This window comes from Mus caroli, unplaced genomic scaffold, assembly GCF_978045245.1.
Source record: "Mus caroli unplaced genomic scaffold, Mus_caroli_1 scaffold_2, whole genome shotgun sequence".
Lineage (NCBI taxonomy): Eukaryota > Metazoa > Chordata > Mammalia > Rodentia > Muridae > Mus > Mus caroli.
The window spans coordinates 148,984,922-149,005,133 of NW_028227257.1; the positions used below are offsets into that span (position 1 = coordinate 148,984,922).

Consider the following 20,212-nt stretch of genomic DNA (forward strand, 5'->3'; position numbering starts at 1 on the left):
AGGATAGATAGTCTCTCAGCCTCGGAGGTACCACCCCTGTTGATTTCTGGAGGGAGGGTTGTAGATGTGTCAGCCCTGCAGGGAATATTTCATAACAGGACCCACCCAGAATGTGGAGTGTGCCCAAGCTCAGGACTGCCTCTCGACAGCTCTAGACTCTCATATGTGTGCATGCACACAGGTGGTCTTAACACATCAGTGCATCACAGTGCAAATGAAGACATGCCTTACTGACACTGGGGTGTGTAGGCTGATGCATGTTTAGGGAGCACACACTGAGGGCTACATACAGGGTCATCTGTGGAGGTGTGAGCATGTATTCACTCCTGCTCAGACCAAAGATACACCAGCAAACAAGCATTCACGTGAACATATGACAGGCAGGCCTGGGACACCTACAGGGAGTGGACAGGAAACGGCAGGGTGGAGAGGGTGTGCCAGGGTCTAGCTGGCACAGTTCTCTGGCAGACTGCTCAGAATGGTCTCCAAGTTGTGCTTGTCAGCGCGAATCTCAGCGAGGTCGTCCTCAAAGCTCTGAATCTGCAGCTCCTGTCGAGCAGACTCTTCCTCCAGCTGCCTCAGTTTGTGATGCAGGGCTCCGTGGGAATCCAGCTGCAGCCTCAAACTTTCTAGTGCCCGCTGGGTCTCGTTCAGGGTCTGAGCAGGGGCTTGGTGGACACCCAGGGACCCTGTAGAGGAACACAGACAGCTTCAGCAGGAGCCAGCTGCCCGCAGGCCCTAGGAACCCACGCCTCAGATCAGACACCCAGGAGCTGGTCTGTTTATCACTCATTGGGAGGGGATATAGGAAGGTGTGAAGACCTGGGGGTCCATGCGCTGGAGCTCACATGCAGAGTGAAGAAGTGGGGCTGGAGAGGTGGCTCTGTAGTTAAGAGCACTGCTTCTCTTGTAGAGGACCTACATGTTCAGATCCCAGCACCCACATGGTAGCTTACAACCCACTGCTATTCCAGTGCCAGGGTATCTTACCTCCTGCCTCTGTGGGCACTGCACACATATGCTGTATTTACAAGCAAAACGTTTATATGTCAAATAAAAATTTAAAAATTTAAACAAAGTCTCGAGGGTTTGTTTTTATTCTTTTGTAATCATGGCTGTCCTGGAACTCACTCTGTAGACCAGGCTGGCCTTGAACTTATAGAGCTATGCCTCTGCCTCCTGAGTGCTGGGATTAAAGGTGTGCGCCACCACCAACCTTCGGGGTTTTTTATTTCTAATACTTTATTCGTATTTATTTATTTGCTGTGGGGTGGGGTGGGGCACATGTGTAAGTCAGAGGACAACTTGTGAGAGTGCTCTCTCGCTCTCTCTCTCTCTCTCTCTCTCTCTCTCTCTCCACCATGTGGATCACAGGGGCTAGGATTCAGGTGTTCAGGCATGGCAGTAGGTGTCTTCACGTACTGAGCCATTTCCTGGCCCAGTAATTTATTTTTTATGCCCTTAGTGAGTTCCCTCCAAACACTGTTTCCTCATCTACAAAACTGTGAGAGAGGTCATAGGATCTACACCAGCTCGAATATCTGCACACATTTGTAGATAGCATCATATGTGGGGAAGTGGGCTCACTGAGCAGACAGCAGGATGTCCAGAGTCAGACTGGATGAGGGAGGCAGACGAGACAGGAAGGACTGTAGGCTCAGAGGGCAGGCAGTGGGCTTCTCACCCTGGCCCCTGCACGAATTCCTTCCACTTCTTAGGAATGAGCCTCAATGAGCCTCTCCAGGAGACAAAGAATGGGGCCAGGTGCTTACACTGAAATGCAGTGTGGTAGCATAGTCCAAGTCTTTGTCATATTGTCATCAAGTGTGACATTCAACAGAAAAATGGAGCCCAGCCAGGCAGTGGTGGCACACGCCTTTAATCCCAGCACTTGGGAGGGAGAGGCAGGCAGATTTCTGAGTTTGAGACCAGCCTGGTCTACAGAGGGAGTTCCAGGATGAAAAGAAAAGAAAAGAAAAGAAAAGAAAAGAAAAGAAAAGAAAAGAAAAGAAAAGAAAAGAAAAGAAAAGAAAAGAAAAGAAAAGAAAAGGGGAGGGGAGGGGAGGGGAGGGGAGGGGAGGGAAGGGAAGGGAAGGGAAGGGAAGGGAAGGGAAGGGAAGGGAAGGGAAGGGAAGGGAAGGGAATGAAAAGAAAAGAAAAGGGAAGGGAAGGGAAGGGAAAGAAAAGGGAAGGGAAGGGAAGGGAAAGAAAAGAAAAGAAAAGAAAAGAAAAGAAAAGAAAAGAAAAGAAAAGGAAAGGAAATGAAGCTCAGCTGGGTGGAAGGTGACAGGGCAGAAGTCAGGGGCTCTAATCCTTCTGAACTCCCCAGGCAAAGAACATGGGACCAGAGGGCAAGAAAGGGCAGGGGAAGACTTATATAGTCATATATAGGAGAATACAAAGCGCTTCCTACAGTGCTCACTGGTTGAAAACTTGGTTCCCAGCTGGTGGATCCAATCATCAAGAGGAGATTGGACCATGGATACCCTGACATCTTCAGTGGCTTTATTCACAGATAGAATCTAACTTCTTGAGATGTCAGGCCTTAGGGACTGCATCCTTTAAACTTTTTTAAAATTATGTTTATTCATTTAGTGTGTGCTCGTGTGTGTGTGTGTGTGTGTGTGTGTGTGTGTGTGTGTGTGCACCATGGTGCTTGTGTATGGGAAAGACAAGAAGACTCCTGGAACTTGCAGCCAAATCAATAAATCAATGAGTGTTGGAGAATGGTTCTAATGCTTTGATTCAGCCGGAAATCTGTGTGCCCAAAGGCTAAAGGTCCTTGTCCCCAATTGGTTTTTGATCAATCAATAAAGATGCCAGGGGTCAATGGCCAGGCACAGGGTGGGACTCTTAGTGTTGCAGGGATAGGACGAAGAGAGGAACAGAGGACTTGGGGAAGAAGGATGGGACACAGGAGCTACAGAAGATAAAGCCATGTGAGAATTCGGTGGGTGGCCACTGGCCACTTCCCCAATTGAGCCTGGGGTAGCCAGAGGAGGATTAGAAATGCCCAGTCATTGAGTTAGCAAAGGCATTTTAAAAATAAGCTAATGTGTATGTGTCTTTCATTCTTGGATCCAAAGGTAGCTCCTGGGTGGGTGCATGCTTGCGATCTGCAAAGGGGGGAAATCGGTGTAGCCAAAACTCCTCTCTACAAATGAGCTTTAGGTTCAGAGAGACCCTAGCTCAAAATATGAGGTAAAGGGTCATTCAGGGAGAAGGGGTGTTTGCCACCAAGACTAAGGACCTGAGTTCAGTCCTGACCTACATAATGAGGTCAAAATAAAATAAAAACCTTAAAAATAAGTAAATAGGCTGGCTCCATGAACTTTAATCCCAGTACTCAGTCAAGAGCAGAGGCAGGAGAATCTCTGTGAGTTCCAGGCCAGTCTGGTCTACATAATGATTTCCAGGACAGCCAGAGTTACATAATGAGACCGTGTCTTAAAAAATAAAAATAGGGGGCTGGAGAGAGGGCTCAGCGGTTAAGAGCACTGACTGCTCTTCTAGAGGTCCTGAGTTCAATTCCCAGCAGCCACATGGTGACTTACAACCATCTGTAATGAGATCTGATGTCCTCTTCTGGGGTGTCTGAAGCTACAGTGTATTCATGTACATAAAATAAATAAATAAATAAATCTTTTAAAAAATAAAAATTAAAAAAAATGAAAATAGGAGCCGGGCAGTGGTAGTGCTTGCTTTTAATCCCAGCACTTGGGAGACAGAGGCAGGTGGATTTCTGAGTTCGAGGCCAGCCTGGTATACAGAGTGAGTTCCAGGGCAGCCAGGGCTACACAAAGAAACCCTGTCTCAAAAAACAAAAACAAAAACAAAAATAAAAATAAAAATAAAAATAAAAATAAAAATAAAAATAGGAGCTGGGCAGTGGTGGTGTACACCTTTAATCCCAGCACTTGGGAGGCAGAGGCAGGTGGATTTCTGAGTTAGAGGCAAGCCTGGTTTACAAAGTGAGTTCCAGGACAGCCAGGGCTATACAGAGAAACCCTGACTCAAAAACAAACAAACAAACAAAAAAAACGAAAAAAAAAAACCCGAAGCAAATAATAATAATAATAATAAAATAAAATAAAAATAAAAATAAAATAATAATAATAATAATAATAATAAAAAAAATAAAAATAGGATCTGGAGAGACGGCTCAGTGGTTAAGAGCACTGACTGCTTTTCCAGAGGTCCTGAGTTCAATTTCTAGCAACCACATGGTGGCTCACAACCATTTGTAATGGGATCTAGTGCTCTCTTCTGATGTGTCTGAACAGAATAAATGTGACTTCATATAGATAAGATAAATAAATCTTTTTTTTTAATGTGGAAAATAATAGAGAAGATATCCAAAGTATTTTTGTTTTTTTGGTTTTTTGTTTGTTTGGTTTTGGCTTTTTGGTTTGATTCTTGTTTTGTTTTTTGTTTTTCGAGACAGGGTTTCTCTATGTAGCCCTGGCTGTCCTGGAACTCACTCTGTAGACCAGGCTGGCCTCATACTCAGAGATCTGCTTGCCTCTGCCTCCCAAGTGCTGGGATTAAAGGACACTCCAGAAGAGGGAGTCAGATCTCCTTACAGATGGTGGTGAGCCACCATGTGGTTGCTGGGATTTGAACTCAGGACCTTCAGAAGAGCAGTCAGGTGCTCTTATCTGCTGAGCCATCTCACCAGCCTTGATATCCAAAGTTAATCTCTGATCTGCCCATACAAGCCTGCACACTCATGTGTGCACAGGAAGACACAGAGCCAGCCTCGAATGCCCATCTGTCAAATCCCAAATCAAGTCCAATCACCAACCTGCCCCTTGCTTTTCCGTCATCCTGCCTACTCTCTAACTGATGATTTGCCTATTGGGCACCCATGGGTAACCTGGAACATAGGGAGTTTTCTGACTACCCCAACCCATGCCAGACTCTCTAGACATCTCCCCTTGTGGCCCTGGAGACACAGTGAATTCAACCCCAGACACCACCCTGCCCTACACAGGACCTGGATGGCTACAAAGCCTGGGATAGGTGACAGGCTAGACATGGAAATCATGGATTTTGGGACAAGGAGAAACGTGCCCTGCAACTTCCCCTCAGGGTCTTGCCTTGGGGTCTCCTTACCCAGCTTCACAAGCAGCTCTGACAGGACCTTGGTGTCCTTCTCCAAGGAGATCCGAGACTCTCGGATCTGGCGCTCCACAGTGCTCAGCCCAGAGGTCACCTTGACAGGAAAGAACATCTTTTTTGTTTGTTTGTTTGTTTGTTTGTTTTGAGACAGGGTTTCTCTGTGTAGCCCTGGCTGTCCTGGAACTCACTTTGTAGACCAGGCTGGCCTTGAACTCAGAAATCCACCTGCCCTCTGCCTCCTGAGTGCTGGGATTAAAGGCACTGGCCTCTCTCTCTCTCTCTCTCTTTCTCCCTCCCTCCCTCCCTCCCTCCCTCCCTCCCTCCCTCCCTCCCTCCCTCCTTTCTTTCTTTCTTTCTTTCTTTCTTTCTTTCTTTCTTTCTTTCTTTCTTTCTTTCTTTCTTTCTTTGTACATGAATGCTCTATTTGCATGTATATATATATATATTTTTAAGATTTATTTATTTATTTATTATATGTAAGTACACTGTAGCTGTCTTCAGACATTCCAGAAGAGGGAGTCAGATCTCGTTATGGATGGTTGTGAGCCACCATGTAGTTGCTGGGATTTGAACTCCGGACCTTCGGAAGAGCAGTCGGGTGCTCTTACCCACTGAGCCATCTCACCAGCCCCTATTTACATGTATATATATGTGTGCCAGAAGAGGGTGTTGGATCCCACTACAGATGGTTGTGAGCCACCATGTGGTTGCTAGAAATTGAACTCAGGACCTCTAGAAGAACAGAAAAGGTTCTTAAATATTGAGCCATCTCTCCAGCCCCTAGGAAATTTTCTTAATTAGTATTGGTGTGGGTGGGCCCAGGCATGCTTGCTGATGTCAACCCAGAATGGTGCTATAAGACAGCAGGCTAAGCAAGCCATGGGGAGCAAGCCAGTAAGCAGCCCCCCTCTATGGCCTCTGCATCAGCTCCTGCCTCCTAGTTCTTGCCCTGCTTGAGTTCCTGTTCTGACTTCCCTTGCTGATGGATTGCTATCTGGAAATATAAGTGGAATAAATCCTTTCCTTCCCAAGTTGCTTTGGTCATGATGTTTCTCACAGTAACGGCAATGCTAACTGAGACACTGGGCACAGGGGGAATGGGCTGCACACACCCACCTGTTTAGTTTCCTCCAGCTCCTGCTTGTGTGCTTCTGAGGTCAGCAGCAGGCGAGAGGCCCGACGGAGTGTGGCCTGGGTCTGGCTGGCAAGTCGGCTGGCATGACGGTAGCCCTGCTTGCCTTCCCTCAGCAAAGCTCTGGAGAGCTGCAAGACAGCAGCAGGGAAGGGAAGAATGAGCCCTTTGGGAAAGAGGAACTTTGTTCTTTGTTTTTCTTTTTCGGTATTGAAGGTGGAAGCCAGAGTCTCAAACATGCTAGGTAAGTACTTTACAGCTGATCCACATGCCAGGACCTGTTCTTATATTTTGTTTTGAAATAGGAGTTCTCTAAGTTACTTAAGCCGGCCCTGGATTTGAGATACTTCTGAATCAGCCCTCAAAGTAGCTGGGATATAGGCTTGTACCACTAGGTCTGGCTTGGACAACATCTTTTATGACACAATGCCAAGCAGTGTACTTCATAATCTAGAACTCACTCACTCATTCATTCATTCATCCCCACAGTCAACAGGTATGCACTGGAGATGGGATATGTGCCCAGTACAAATTACTATAAACTCCTTATTCCTCCTTAGTGGAGAAAGTCTACCTATTTTATAGATGAGGAAACAAGAGGTCTGGAGAGAGGGAAGAGGAGTTGTGGGACAAGAAACTGCACCTAGAACTCCCAGTTTCAAGTCAGCCCTTCAGTTTAAGCATCCATGAAGAGAGTTCACTTGGGTGTGAGTACTGGATCTGAGGACGGGACACATGGACACACACACACACACGCACATACACACACAGAACAATTAGAATTTGGCCTCAGTTAATGAGAGCCTAGGGCTAGGGAATGTGGCTCATTTGGATGTGTGTTTGCCTTGACTGCATGAGGCCCTGAGTTCAGTCTTTAGCAGGGTATAAACTGGGATGGGGTGGGGTGGAGGCAGAAGAATCAACAGTTAAAGGGCATCCTCAGCCAGATAGTGAGTTCCAGGCCAGTCTAGGAAATGTGAGACTGTCAGAAATTTAATGAGTGGGGGCTGAAGAGGTGGCTCAGCAGTAGAGAGCAGCTGCTGCTCTTGCAGTGGACCTGGGTCACTTGCCAGCACCCACAGTTCACAGCCAGGGGGTCTAACACCTGCTTCTGACTTCTGCCCATATCAGGCACATCTATAGTACACGTGCATACACACAGGGGAAACATTTGTATGAATAAGTTAAAATAAATATAAATAAATATGTAAAAGAAAAAGGAGATGAAATAAATAAAACAAAGAAAAACGGCCCAGGTATGAGTCCTGGTCATATGAGTTCAGCCTTGAATTTGGTTCAGCCTAGAGTCTTCTCCTTCTCACAGGGCCACCAGTGACTCCTTTTCCTTAAAAAATTAGTGAGGTCACCCACATGAACTCCTGATCTAGGAGCCAGGGCCCACAGCAGTTTGGCAGCGTGGGATCTTCGGCACCAAACCGGAGAAAGCTGCTGCCGTCCTGAACCTGACCTTGGCTGTCCTGTACCTGACCTTGGCATTGTCCTTAGACATCAGTTCTGCTTCTTTGCTTTTCTTCTTGGCGTTGGAGGAGAGAGAGGCAGCATTTCCCAGCATCCTCTCTGCCTGCTTGGTCTTCCTCTTTGTGTCCTCCAGGAGCCTGGTCCTGATGCTGCCTGCTTTCTTCTTCAGCGCTGCCTGCTCCTTGGGTAGAGGAGACCTCAGCTTCATTCCTGCAAAATTGGCCAAGACTGTGGCGGGAGGAACAGACTCACCCTGGACAGCCTACTGAGTGTCGACTGCAGAAGCTCGACCAGCCCCGGACTTTGGACAATGGGAGTGGAGGTTGGAGACAGAGGAGATCTATGTGGCCCCTTCTCAAGGTGACACCGGGGAATAACATAAGGAGTGAGAAACTGTCCTCATCGAACACCAAGGCCCATATGCTATCATGTGTTTGCATTGTGGTTTCTCTGTTAAAGTCACATCATATGGTAGTCACAGCCTAAATGTCTCTAGATTGTGATGGAAGAGGGTGGGGAGAGTTTGGGGTTGAGGCTGGAAGTTAATCTTTTGGGTTATAGATCAGAGTCAGAGGGACAAATTTCTACCCAACACACGCAAAGTCTTGTTTTCAACGAAGAGAAGTTGACCCCTGGGAAGGCATGGCCATCTCCGTGTGGAAGAAAAGGAAGCCAAGGCAGTGAGCCATGAGATATACAATAGCAATGTCCCCTACAACTACCCACAATATCCCACAGCACAGGTTTACCTCTCCCTAAATGTGACTCTTGGTTAGAGAAGCTCACACACAACCATGTCCTTTACATAGGAGGCCCCATTGAGTGAGTGACCACAGCCTTATGCCCCAAGAAAGCTAGAAGCCAAGAAGACACTTCCTGTCCTGGCACCACTGGGCTAAAGTTCCATATCCAGTGTGCAGCAGGCAGGGGGAGGGCAGGTGCTGGGTGGAGTGGACAGAGAGCCACAAAGGCTTCTCTCTGGAGCAAAGATGGTATGCGGGAAGAACCAATCACACAGCTGTCCCTGAGGGGGAGAGAGAGAGAGAGAGAGAGAGAGAGAGAGAGAGAGAGAGAGAGAGAGAGCTCTGCTCTGACTCAAGGATGGATAAGCAATTGAATTTTCTCACTTTACCCACCTGTGAAACATGTCACTTGGCTTCTTTTGAGACAGGGTTCCTCTGTGTGGCCCTGCCTGTCTCAGTGTGCAGACCAGGCTGGCCTAAAACTCAGAGGTCCGCCTGACGCTCCCATTGTCACCATCCCCCATATAACTCCATTTATTTGTTTGTTTGGTTGGTTGGTTGGTTTTGCTTCTTTAGACACAGGGCTTCTCTATATAGCCCTGGCTTTCCTGGAACTCACTTTGTAGACCAGGCTGGCCTCGAACTCAGAAATCCGCCTGCCTCTGCCTCCCAAGTACTGGGATTAAAGGCATGCGCCACACTGCCCAGCTCAACTCCATTTTCTTAAAGCTGCAGACGTTTGAGCAGGCATGAAAACCTGTGCAGCTCTAAAGAGAAACTCTACAACAGAGCTTCCAGTTTTGTTTTGTTTGGGGCCTTTGGGTACAGGGTTTCATTCAATAGCTCAAGCTGCCTTAGAACTGACGATGGTAGCCCAGGCTGGCCCCAAGCTTGAGGCACTCTTGCTAGTTTACCTTATCTAAGAAGTATAGGTATGACCACCACCCAGCATTTCCTTTTTCCTTTTTTGGACAGAGTCTCATGACGCTCAGGGTAGTCTCAAACTCCCTGTATAGACCAGGATGAACTTGGCTTTCTGACCCTCCAGAGAGCTGAGGTTGTAGGCATACGCCATAGGCCTGGTTTATTTGGGGCTGAGGATCCAACACCGGGCATCATGCACATTCAGTAGGCACCGTGTCAACTGAGCCTCATGCTTAGCCCCTGGTTTTGCTTTTTACCTGTGCTGAAGATGGAACTTGGGACCTCACAAACATTAGAGAGCTCTCTACCACTGAGCCACGCCCACTGCCAGTGACAACAGAGTCTCTTCCAATTTAATCCTGGGGGACTCTACTTGGGATGATAATGCTGGGAGCTAGCTGTGGTGGCCACAGGGCCAGTACCTGGTGAGTGGCATATGAGTCGGAGAGACAAACATAGTGGAAATCCTGAGAGGCAGAAGGACCGGTCTACCTGGTTTAAGTCCACATAAGTCGACTCTGTTCCCTGTGGCATAGGCATCCCTGGCTAAGGCAAGTTGACTGATTGTCAGCATGCAGGGCTCAGCAGGACACACATACCCTCTAGGTCAGCTAGCAGGGTCTCTGCTCCTATGACGGTCACCTTGGCAGCTTGCACAGCTGAGGAAGCCCGTGTGAAGGCAGCTGTGGTCTTATTGTGTAGCTGGAAGGAGGAAAAGAAAGACAGGGTTGCCACCTGGAGGGAGATCTAGGAGCCCCAGACGGACAAGCTGGGCCCCAAACCTCAGAATGACTGGCTGGAGATCACCCTGATTCTAGGAGCCCCAATCTGACTACATGACTGGAGCCCCAAAACAATCCCAAGAAGACCCCTGTCTTCAGGAGCCTGGAGGATGACCAGGAAACTCAGCCAGAGGAGGAGGAGGAGGAGGAGACAACACACAATTCAGCCCCTGACACTGCGATATCAGCCCCTGGCTCTGAAGCACCTGCCCCATGGCTGCCAGATGTGACTAGATAGGGAAGAACTCGGATTTGCTTGTGCAAGAGAGATGACAAAGAATGTAAGAGTCACAGGAAGCTGACCGCAGGGCATGGCTCGAACTTTGAATTCTTAAGCTCATAGCAGCTGGGCCGACCTGTACAAGCTCTGCATATCATCAAGGCCCTCAACATCCAGCGTGCTGTTGGGGGGGGGGGCAGGGCATCCCAAGGTCCTGCTCCTTCCTATGGATTTATACTGAAGTAATGATGATGGAGGAGACATTGTCTTTAGCAGTGTAGGCACTGCTAAGGTACCCACATATGTGATGGTCTGAATGAGAATGCCCCCCCCCCAGGCTTATATATTTGATTGTTTGGTCTGCAGTTAGTGATTGGGTGTGTGGCTTTGTTGGAGGAGGTCACTGGGGTGGGCTTTGAGGTTTCAAAAGCCCATGATTAGCTCAGTCTTGCTCTCTCTCTCTGTCTCTTGATTATGGGTCAGGATATAGCTCTCAGCTACTGCTTCAGCAACCTTCTCTGCCTTCCTGCCTGCCTGCTGCCATGCCTCCCGCTGTGATGGCAATGACTGAACCCCTCGGAACTCAAAGCAAGCCCCAATTAACTGCTTTCTTTTGTAAGTTGCTTTGATCATGATATCTCTTCACAGCAAGAGAATAGTGGCTAAGACAGAAGTAAGCAACCGCACTGACACTCCAGCTTACACAAAAGACACAAGAGTGGAATGATAGGTAACCTGTTGGGAAAATAAGCCAGGGGAGGGAGGCTGGCAAGAACCGGTAACCGGTACCCTGTACCATCACGGTATCTGATGTGTTTATAAAAAGATAAATAGATATAAGAATATGTTCTATGGGGGCGTGATGAGGTGTGTAGGAAGGGGGTGCCTCAGCGGGCCTATCTACACCACCAAAGACTACTACATTCTGTCAATCATTAGCTCCTCCCTAGGGAGGAGCGGGACCTTGTGACACTGCCCCATAATAGGATGCATAACAGGTAACATGACTGAAATAATCCTGTCACATGTTTGAAGCTGTCATGATGAAACCTAATTATTACATGTAATTAATATATGCTAATAAAAAGGTGGGTTTTGTTTGTTTGTTTGTTTTGTTTTGTTTTGCTTTTAAGAAAGGAATTTGGGCTGGCTAGGTGTCAGTGGGTAAAGGACCTCAAGGCCTCACACAGTAGAAGGAGAGAACAGACCTCCACAAGTTGTCCTCAGGTTGCAGCAAATGAATGACCCCACCCATGCCCAGACACAAAATCTAAATGAATGTATAATACAAAAATCAAAGGGGGCTGGGTTCTTCCGGGTATCTGTGGTCCGTAAGATGTCTACTGAGCCAAGGTGCTTGCTGCCAAGGCTGACAAATCCGAGTTTGAGCCTCAGGACTCACCTGGCAGGAACAGACAGCAAACTCTGACTGTTGTCCTCTGACCTCCACAGTCAGAGGACAGGCTACAGCTCACGCAAAGTCAGGGACAGCAGAGGGGCATGCAGGGTCTCAGACTGGGAGCGGAGGCACCACCTAGCGGTATGTGTTCCTGGGGTTACTTTCAGGAGGAATGTTCCAGAACATAGACAGGGGCAGTGCAGCATGGTAGAAGGGTAAAGGCCAAAAAAACAGGGTAAATTGTCCCTTGAGGTGGGAGTCAATTTTTATTTCCAAACAGCTCAAATATAAAGCTTTATCAAGGGAAGGGGAACACAGGCCTAGGTGGTAGCACACTTAAACCAGGCTTTAGGTTCCATTGCGTCTTCTTGGCACACATAAATATTTATTTAACCTGCTGCTGTTGGAAGTTCCAAAGTAGACACTTAGCAATAATCAATAAAATGTTTGAGGCTGAAAAACAAAGTGGTTTCTTGTGGGATTTGCTACAGATCAACAATGTGTGTTTGAAGAGCCAGGGAAGCCTTAGTTTCAGGCTCTGGAGGTTGGGGGAAGGGTGAGGGGCTGTGAGGACTGTAGGGACTGGGGAGGGGGGGGCTGTGAGGACTGTAGGTAACTGAGCATCTGCAGAGGAGGGTCTGTTCCTCACAGGACTCAGCTCCCTGAGTGTCTGCAGCAGCTGCCTGTCTTCCTGGCTTTCTCAGACAGGGTTGGTGTGTGTGTGTGTGTGTGTGTGTGTGTGTGTGTGTGTGTGTGGTATGGGTCAGGTCAGAGGGCACTATGTAGATCCTCAACACAGCAAAGCTCGCCTGGGTAGGTGTCAGGCCCCGGGTCCAATCCTCAAATACTTCCTTTCTCCTCAAAAGAACTTGCATCCTGGGTTTGCAGGGAAGCTGAGGGGCCTGTGGGGAAGCCATGACTACCATTGCAGGGGTTCTAAGTCTGGTCAGTAGGCTGTGTCCCTGGGTGGTGTCACGTTGCTCTCCTGAGTTTAGCACATATCCTGTGGCTGACTAAGACAACATGAAATGGCCTTGTGGGAGGGGTCTGAGATCTTCGGATGCTGTTCGTAGGACCGTCCCATAGTCTGAAATTATTCCCTCAGAAAAACGCTCTAGCGCAATAACTTTTAATGGGTCTTCTATACATTTGCAGGATGCTCTGAGTTCAACTGCCCATTCTAGAAACCTCCATCCCCATCCAACGTCATCTCTCTGGGCCGAACACCAGGCTGTGGAACTTAACACTGAGTCCCAAGGGCTACTCAGAGTGGGTGCCTCTGAACATGGCATATGTAAGGGCAGACAGAAGGAAGAGACACAAGAGCCATCCAGTCTGTGACTGACTCTGAGAGAGGGTGTGTGGATATATATGGTCTCTGTCATCTACCTGCCCACTCCTGTCATCTGTCTATCCTCTTTCCTCTCACTGCTTTACTCTCTACTCAGCACCCAGACTCCCCTCCCTTGGCTTGGCTACTTTAAAGCTCTCAGGCATTTCGAGGGAGGCGCCTGACTCTTGGAGGTGCTATTTTTCATGTTTGCACCCCACCCCACCCCAGCCCAGTTTCCCTTGGAGGCAGCCCCTCCCTTTTCCAGGTCCCAGATTCAAAGCTGACCTGCATAAAGGGCTCCATCTTCTCCAAGGCTCTCCCAGCCTCCACCTGCAGGGCTCCCACAGCCTGACCTGCCTCGGGCTCCTTCTGCTTCAGCTTCTGCTCCAGGGCCTTCACTTTCCAGCTCAGGTCCCTAGCTTGGAAGTTCTGAGGATTCGAGGAGAAGGTAGGCTCAGGTAGAGCTGAGGACCAGATCCTTTGCTCAGGGAAAAGTGCCCCACTGTGCTGAGGGTCAGCCTGTGGCTACTAGCCCAGAACTGAAACGTTTGATCCTGATCTCAGAGTGCCTCCTGTTGTCCCCGGGACCTCAGATACTCAGGGGCAAGGCAATGGCAGGATACAGCAGGGTTTCAGAGAAATCAAGCTGGGAGAATTTGCCAGTGGAGGCTCAGACCCCAGCCCCACCAATTTCTGGCTAGGTAGCCCTGGGTGACTCCTGCTACCTGGCCTGACCTGTGGGTATACTGCCTTTGTTCCTTGTAAGGTGAGAGAATCCCTTCCCAGACTCACAACCCTTCCTCCATCTGAACCTTAACCTATGTGCTTCAGAATACAGCACTCCTGATGTTAGAAAGGCAGAACTGTGTAGCTGTGTATGATCCCGAGTTCTCAGTGGTATCTGGGTCATCCAGGTTATTGCATGTAAAGAAAGCAAGGGAAGCCATGAGACGGTAGCCGCAGGCAGCCTCTGTCTCAAATGCACTTGGAGAGCTTTCTTTCTGGCTTTTACTTCCTTGGTGTTGAGGGTGGAACCCAGGGCCTTGTGCATGCTGTGCACACACTCTCCCCAGGAGCTGCACCAACAGCTGGCTTAGTGCTCTACTAAAGCCGGGTTTCTGAGGCTGGAGAGCTCAGGATTCCCCAACAGACAAGCTAGGCAGGATGAGGAGTGTTCAGTGCTGGGCTGCCTAGATCCCCTCCAGCTCCCACCTCTAAAATTAAGCCACAGGAGGGCGAGTCCAAGGGATAGAGGGTTACTAGTGGCTAGAACTCAGGGAGGGAAATCCTTGGTCAAGGTCATTGCTGGAGTGGGAATTGGGGCACACATCACCCCCATCCCTCTGATGTCCTTGTTCATGTCATAGTTATAGCCTTGGGATGGAAGACTGGCAGAACCCCTCCTGTTTCAACAGGCCACTTCCCAGTTAACGAGAAGCCCTTCCCGCCTCCATCTGACCCTCTGGCTGCTCCATTATTTAGAAACTTCACTGCCACCCGACGAGGCGATCCAGGGATATTGAACTGACCGTTGCTTCAGGGGTGACCAGCGAGCCGAGATGTGGGGCTGCATCACCAATGACTTGCTTCACCATGGCCAGTGCCTTTTCAGCTTTGGGCAGCACCTCTACCACAGCTATGCCCAGGGCAGTCTGAGCTGCCTGCACCTCCTGGTACCTGGGAGGAAAGAGGTCAGGATGAGGCACAGAACAGGGTGCAGGACATGCCCCCCCCCTCCATCTCTCTCAAAGCTGTTGGCTGGAGCTGTTGATCTGCAAAGGTCAGACTCGCCCCGTGCAAAGCTTTCAGATGAGCAGACCCATTATTGCCTTATTCCCATGCCTCTCTGCCCAGGCTAGGGTGCATCCTGAGAATCACACATTCTGTAGACCCTTAGATCCTCTTGGCAAGCTGCAGAGAGAGCTACCTGTGTGTGTGTGGGGGGGGGGGGATAGAAGACCAGTGGCGTAGGCTGTGATCTTGGTTGGCCATGCTCTTGCTGCCGACCTTTGGCATATGTTGCTGTTTGGATGTAAAATGGCCCCCACAGGAGCATGTATGTAAACACTTGGTGGTTCCCGTGTAGTGTCATTGAGGAGTTAGCTTTGAGGAGGTGGAGACGTGCCAGAGGAAGTGGGTGACTTCCTGCTCACTCTCTGCTTCTGGATTGTAGGTACAACATCGCCAGCCCACCTCCTGCTCCTGCCCCAGGCCTTCCCTACATGAAGCCATGGATAACTGGCCCAACAGAGATGAAGAATGTTATCAAGTTACAGAAACCTTGGATTCCAGGAATTAGAATTTCTTCAGGAGCCGGGCAGTGGTGGCACACACCTTTAATCCCAGCACTTGGAAGGCAGAGGCAGGAGGATCTCTGAGTTCAAGGCCAGCCTGGTCTACAGAGTGAGTTCCAGGACAGCCAGGGCTACATACAGAAACCAGGCCTCAAATAATAAATACCAAACCAACCAACAAAGAATTCCCTCAGGAGAAAGCCTGTCTCCTGAGCCAGCCAGAGGCAGAGCCTTTTCCCCGAGAAGATCACAAGAAAAGGACAGCAACCAGAATCGTGATGAGACTCCGATGGGCAGGCCACACCTTGCCCAGGACTGCTTAAACATTAGCTTCCTAACTGCCTAAAGACAAACCGACAGGAACAGCAAGGAGTTCCCCACTGCGTATCTTTGTCCCTCCTTCCAGTGTGGCCATGTTGATAAGTCTCCTTCTTATGTTTTTCACTATTAATATGGCCTTCTCATCCAAGGATAAATAGCTGAACCTGGCTTGTTGGGGCACACGCTGTGATTCTAAGCCCAGTCTCTCTCAGTATGATGGAAGACCTCCCTGGAACTGGAAGCAGAAGAAACCTTTCTTCCCTTAGTTGTTTCAGATCAGGTACTTTGTTACAGCAACTAGGAGGGTAATTAATACTGTGTATTACATGCCACTGACAGTGGAGACTTGAATGATAGGAAGGACCAAGGGGGAGCTGGCTCTGGAAGCAGTAGCCTCTAGCTGGTTCTTACAGGCTCCTGGACGCTCAGCCCAAGCTTCTCTGCACACCATGGAGACCTCACCTGTCCTCCAGTTCCTGCTGGGCTTCCGAGGCCACTCTGCCATCCATCAGCTTCAGGAGCTCATAGCTGGCGTTGGAGGCAAGCAGGGCCCTTTCCGAGGTAGCTTCGATCTTGGTGGCCATGTCCCTGTGGCTATATGAATTGGCATGACTGTCACTGTGAGCACACACAAGTGGTGGTGCCCAGACCACACCCCTGCCTGCTTCAAGGGTCTCCAGCCACTTGCCACCGCAGCAACAGCAGGGACACTCTGGGTTTTGACTCCTGTCACACATCAGTTACACCTGTGGTGCGGGTAGGAGGATGGGCAAAAGCCTTCCACCACATGGCCTCTCATACAGACAACACAGCGGGGAATGGGCAATCCTGGCTCTTATCATGTGTCCTCCATGAGGGAGTCAGCTAACTTCTCTGGATCTGTCTCCACATCTCTAAAGTGAGTTTGATCGCCAGAGCTAAAGAGGAAAACTGTGAGCTAGAGGGGTGGAAAGCGCCTTCTGCTTTTGCACAGGCCCAGAATTCAGTTCTCAGCACCCATATGGGTCAGCTCATACCTGCCTGAGACTCCAGCTCCCGGGATCCTACTCTGTCTAGCTGCCATAGGTAGAGTTATTTATCTTTGCTATGTGTGTACATGTGTGTCTGTGTGTGCATGTGAGTGCAGGAGCCCTCAGAGGTGGAGAAGTGGGAGTCAGGTTCCCTGGAGCTGGAGCGTGGGAGGCTGTGAGCCACCTAATGTGGGTGCTGGAGACTGAACTCAGGTCCCCTGGAAGAGCAATACATGCTCTTAACCCCTGAGACATCACCCCAGCTTCCAAATATATCTTTTTTTCCCTTTTATTCTAAGAGGAAAATATGCTGCACATAGTAGCATAGATCCTTAATCCCAGCACTTGGGAGGCAGAGGCAGGCGAATTTCTGAGTTCAAGGCCAGCCTGGTCTACAGAGTGAGTTCCAGGACAGCCAGGGCTACACAGAGAAACCCTGTCTCGGAAAAAAAAAAAAAAAAAAAAAGGAAAGAAAGAAAGAAAAAAAAAAAGACACACACACACCAAAAAGAGGAGTATCTATGTGATGTAATACATGTAAAATGTAAAAGATGAAATTTGCTATGAATTCTATGCTTTTAGGATCATAAGGTATTTTTGCTTTTTTTTTTTTTTTAAAGGAAGCAGAAAAAAAGCATCCAGCTGCTGCCCTGGAGAGACAGCACAGTTGGCAAACTGCTTGCTTTGCAAGCAGTAGGTCCTGAGTTTGATCCCCAGGACCCACATAAAAAGCTGGGTGCAGAGGCCTGCATGTGTAATCCCAGCCAGGGAAGGAAGAGAGTCAGATTCCTGGGGTTTGCTGGCCAGCCAGGTTAGCCTCATTGGTTAGCCCCATGCCAGCGAGCAGCCCTGTGTCCAAAAAATGGTACATGTCACCTAAGAAATGTCACCCTAAGCTGTTGTCTGGCCTTTACATGCACCTGTGTGAGTGTGCTGAGATGGCTCAGTAGTTAAGAGCACTGTTGGCTCTTCCAGAGGTCCTGAGTTCAATTCCCAGCAACCACATGGTGGCTCACAGCCATCTGTAATGGGATCCGATGTCTTCTTCTGGTGTGTCTGAAGACAGCTACAGTATACTCATATACATAAATAAATAAATCTTGAAAAAAAAAAAGAAAAAAAGAATCATCTTCCCACCTGTACTGGCTGGTTTTGTGTGTCAACTTGACACAGCTGGAGTTATCACAGAGAAAGGAGCTTCAGTTGAGGAAATGCCTCCATGAGATCCAACTGTAAGGCATTTTCTCAATTAGTGATCAAGGGGGAAAGGCCCCTTGTGGGTGGGACCATCCCTGGGCTGGTAGTCTTGGGTTCTATAAGAGAGTAGGCTGAGCAAGCCAGGGAAGGCAAGCCAGTAAAGAACATCCCTCCATGGCCTCTGTATCAGCTCCTGCTCCCTGACCTGTCTGAGTTCCAGTCCTGACTTCCTTTGGTGATGAACAGCAGCATGGAAGTGTAAGCCGAATAAACCCTTTCCTCCCCAACTTGCTTCTTGGTCATGATGTTTGTGCAGGAATAGAAACCCTGACTGAGACAAATTGGTACCAGCAGAGTGGGGTATTCCTGTGACAACCTGACCATGTTTTGGGGAGGACTGTGGAAGGATTTTGGAACTTTGGGCTTGAAGATCCATTCGTTGTTAAGAGCTCTGTCAGATGTTGTGTAGGAGCTTGGAAGATAATGCTGAGAACAGTGCAGAAGATGGAGGCCTGGTTTGTGAAATTTCAGGGGGAAAATTAAAAACTCTCTTCAGGGCCATTGCTGTTTTTATTGTGAAGATTTTGTAGTTCTGGTTAGCTGGAGCTGAAGAATCAGCTGTGATTAACAAGATAGCAGACCTACTAAAGCAAAAACTTTGCATTACTGGGACTATTGATGCTGGTTAGCTGGAGCTAAGAAATTAGCGGTGATTAAGAAGAGACCAGCATCATTGAGGTGACATCTTCTGGGAAGTGTTTTCTGAAAGCACAAAGAGGCTGTGTTCCAGAGATAGGCAAGGTTGTACTCCTTCTGCAGTGGGACTTGGTAATGTGTAAGGGTCACCCAGGTGGTACTGGTTTTGAAGGCATGAAGGGGTCACACAGCAGCTCAGGCTCGGCACTGTGAGAGGCCATGGAAGGCCATTGGTGAAGGTGCAGCCCCAGTTGTACTTGAAGGCCCAGGACTGAAGGGGTCATGCAATGTTTTGGAGATGCCAGTACCACGAGATGACCACCAAGAGCAGCAGCAGCAGTGGAGTACAGGCATCTGGAGCCCAGAGGACGACGTGTGTGCTACAAAGGGCATGGCTGGAGAAGTGACCCAAGCCCTTGGAGGAGCCCAGAAGATCGTGAGTTGGATCCCAGACGTTGGACAGTTGGAGATTGATTTTTGCTTTGATTGTGACTGTGCCCTGATATTTTCCCTCTTGAAGGAAGAAACTGTTTTAGTGGAGCCCACAGTTAAGAGACTTTTAATTGTAAAAAGACTTTGGATTTTAAAAGAGATGAATATTTTAAAGAGATTGAAATTTTAAGAATATGTAAAGACTGTGGGACTTTTAAAGTTATTTAGATCTTGGGGATGAATAAGAATGTAAGGGTTGAGGCTTACTAGTGATGTGTTTGTGTGTCAAGTTGACAAGGGGTCAATTGTACTGGCTGGTTTTGTGTGTCAACTTGACACAGCTGGAGTTATCACAGAGAAAGGAGCTTCAATTGAGGAAATGCCTCCATGAGATCCAACTGTAAGGCATTTTCTCAATTAGTGATCAAGGGGGAAAGGCCCCTTGTGGGTGGGACCATCCCTGGGCTGGTAGTCTTGGGTTCTATAAGAGAGTAGGCTGAGCAAGCCAGGGAAGGCAAGCCAGTAAAGAACATCCCTCCATGGCCTCTGTATCAGCTCCTGCTCCCTGACCTGTCTGAGTTCCAGTCCTGACTTCCTTTGGTGATGAACAGCAGCATGGAAGTGTAAGCCGAATAAACCCTTTCCTCCCCAACTTGCTTCTTGGTCATGATGTTTGTGCAGGAATAGAAACCCTGACTGAGACACCACCTGTATGTGTGTGTGTGTAGGCCAGAGGTCAACCTCAGGTATGCCTACCTTGTTTTTTTTTTAAATATTTATTTATTTATTATACGTAAGTACACTGTAGTGTGTCTTCAGACACGCCAGAAGAGAGTATCAGATCTTGTTATGGATGGTTGTGAGCCACCATGTGGTTGCTGGGATTTGAACTCAGGATCTTTGGGAGAGCAGTCGGCACTCTTAACCACTGAGCCAGCTCACCAGCTCCCTCTATCTTGTTTTAAGATATTATTATTATTATTATTATTGGTTTTGTTTGTTTGTTTGTTCTTGTTTTTCGAGACAGGGTTTCTCTGTATAGCCCTGGCTGTCCTGGAACTCACTCTGTAGACCAGGCTGGCCTCAAACTCAGAAATCCGCCTGCCTCTGCCTCCCGAGTGCTGGGATT

General features: G+C 48.6%; 1 protein-coding gene across 1 annotated transcript in view; it reads right to left on the minus strand.

The window, feature by feature from the left end:
* Positions 1 to 301: 301 nt before the first annotated feature.
* The window catches only part of Lamc3 (laminin subunit gamma 3), a 59,573-nt gene continuing 39,662 nt past the window's right edge, over positions 302 to 20,212 (minus strand). Inside the window, exons 21-28 of the mRNA XM_021186157.2 lie at positions 16,211 to 16,342; positions 14,663 to 14,810; positions 13,419 to 13,562; positions 9,999 to 10,101; positions 7,743 to 7,942; positions 6,238 to 6,384; positions 5,116 to 5,215; positions 302 to 689 (exon numbers count right to left, since the gene is read on the minus strand). Of these exons, the coding sequence (XP_021041816.1) occupies positions 445 to 689; positions 5,116 to 5,215; positions 6,238 to 6,384; positions 7,743 to 7,942; positions 9,999 to 10,101; positions 13,419 to 13,562; positions 14,663 to 14,810; positions 16,211 to 16,342 (1,219 nt within the window). The 3' untranslated portion in view covers positions 302 to 444. The remainder of the gene's footprint in view (positions 690 to 5,115; positions 5,216 to 6,237; positions 6,385 to 7,742; positions 7,943 to 9,998; positions 10,102 to 13,418; positions 13,563 to 14,662; positions 14,811 to 16,210; positions 16,343 to 20,212) is intronic.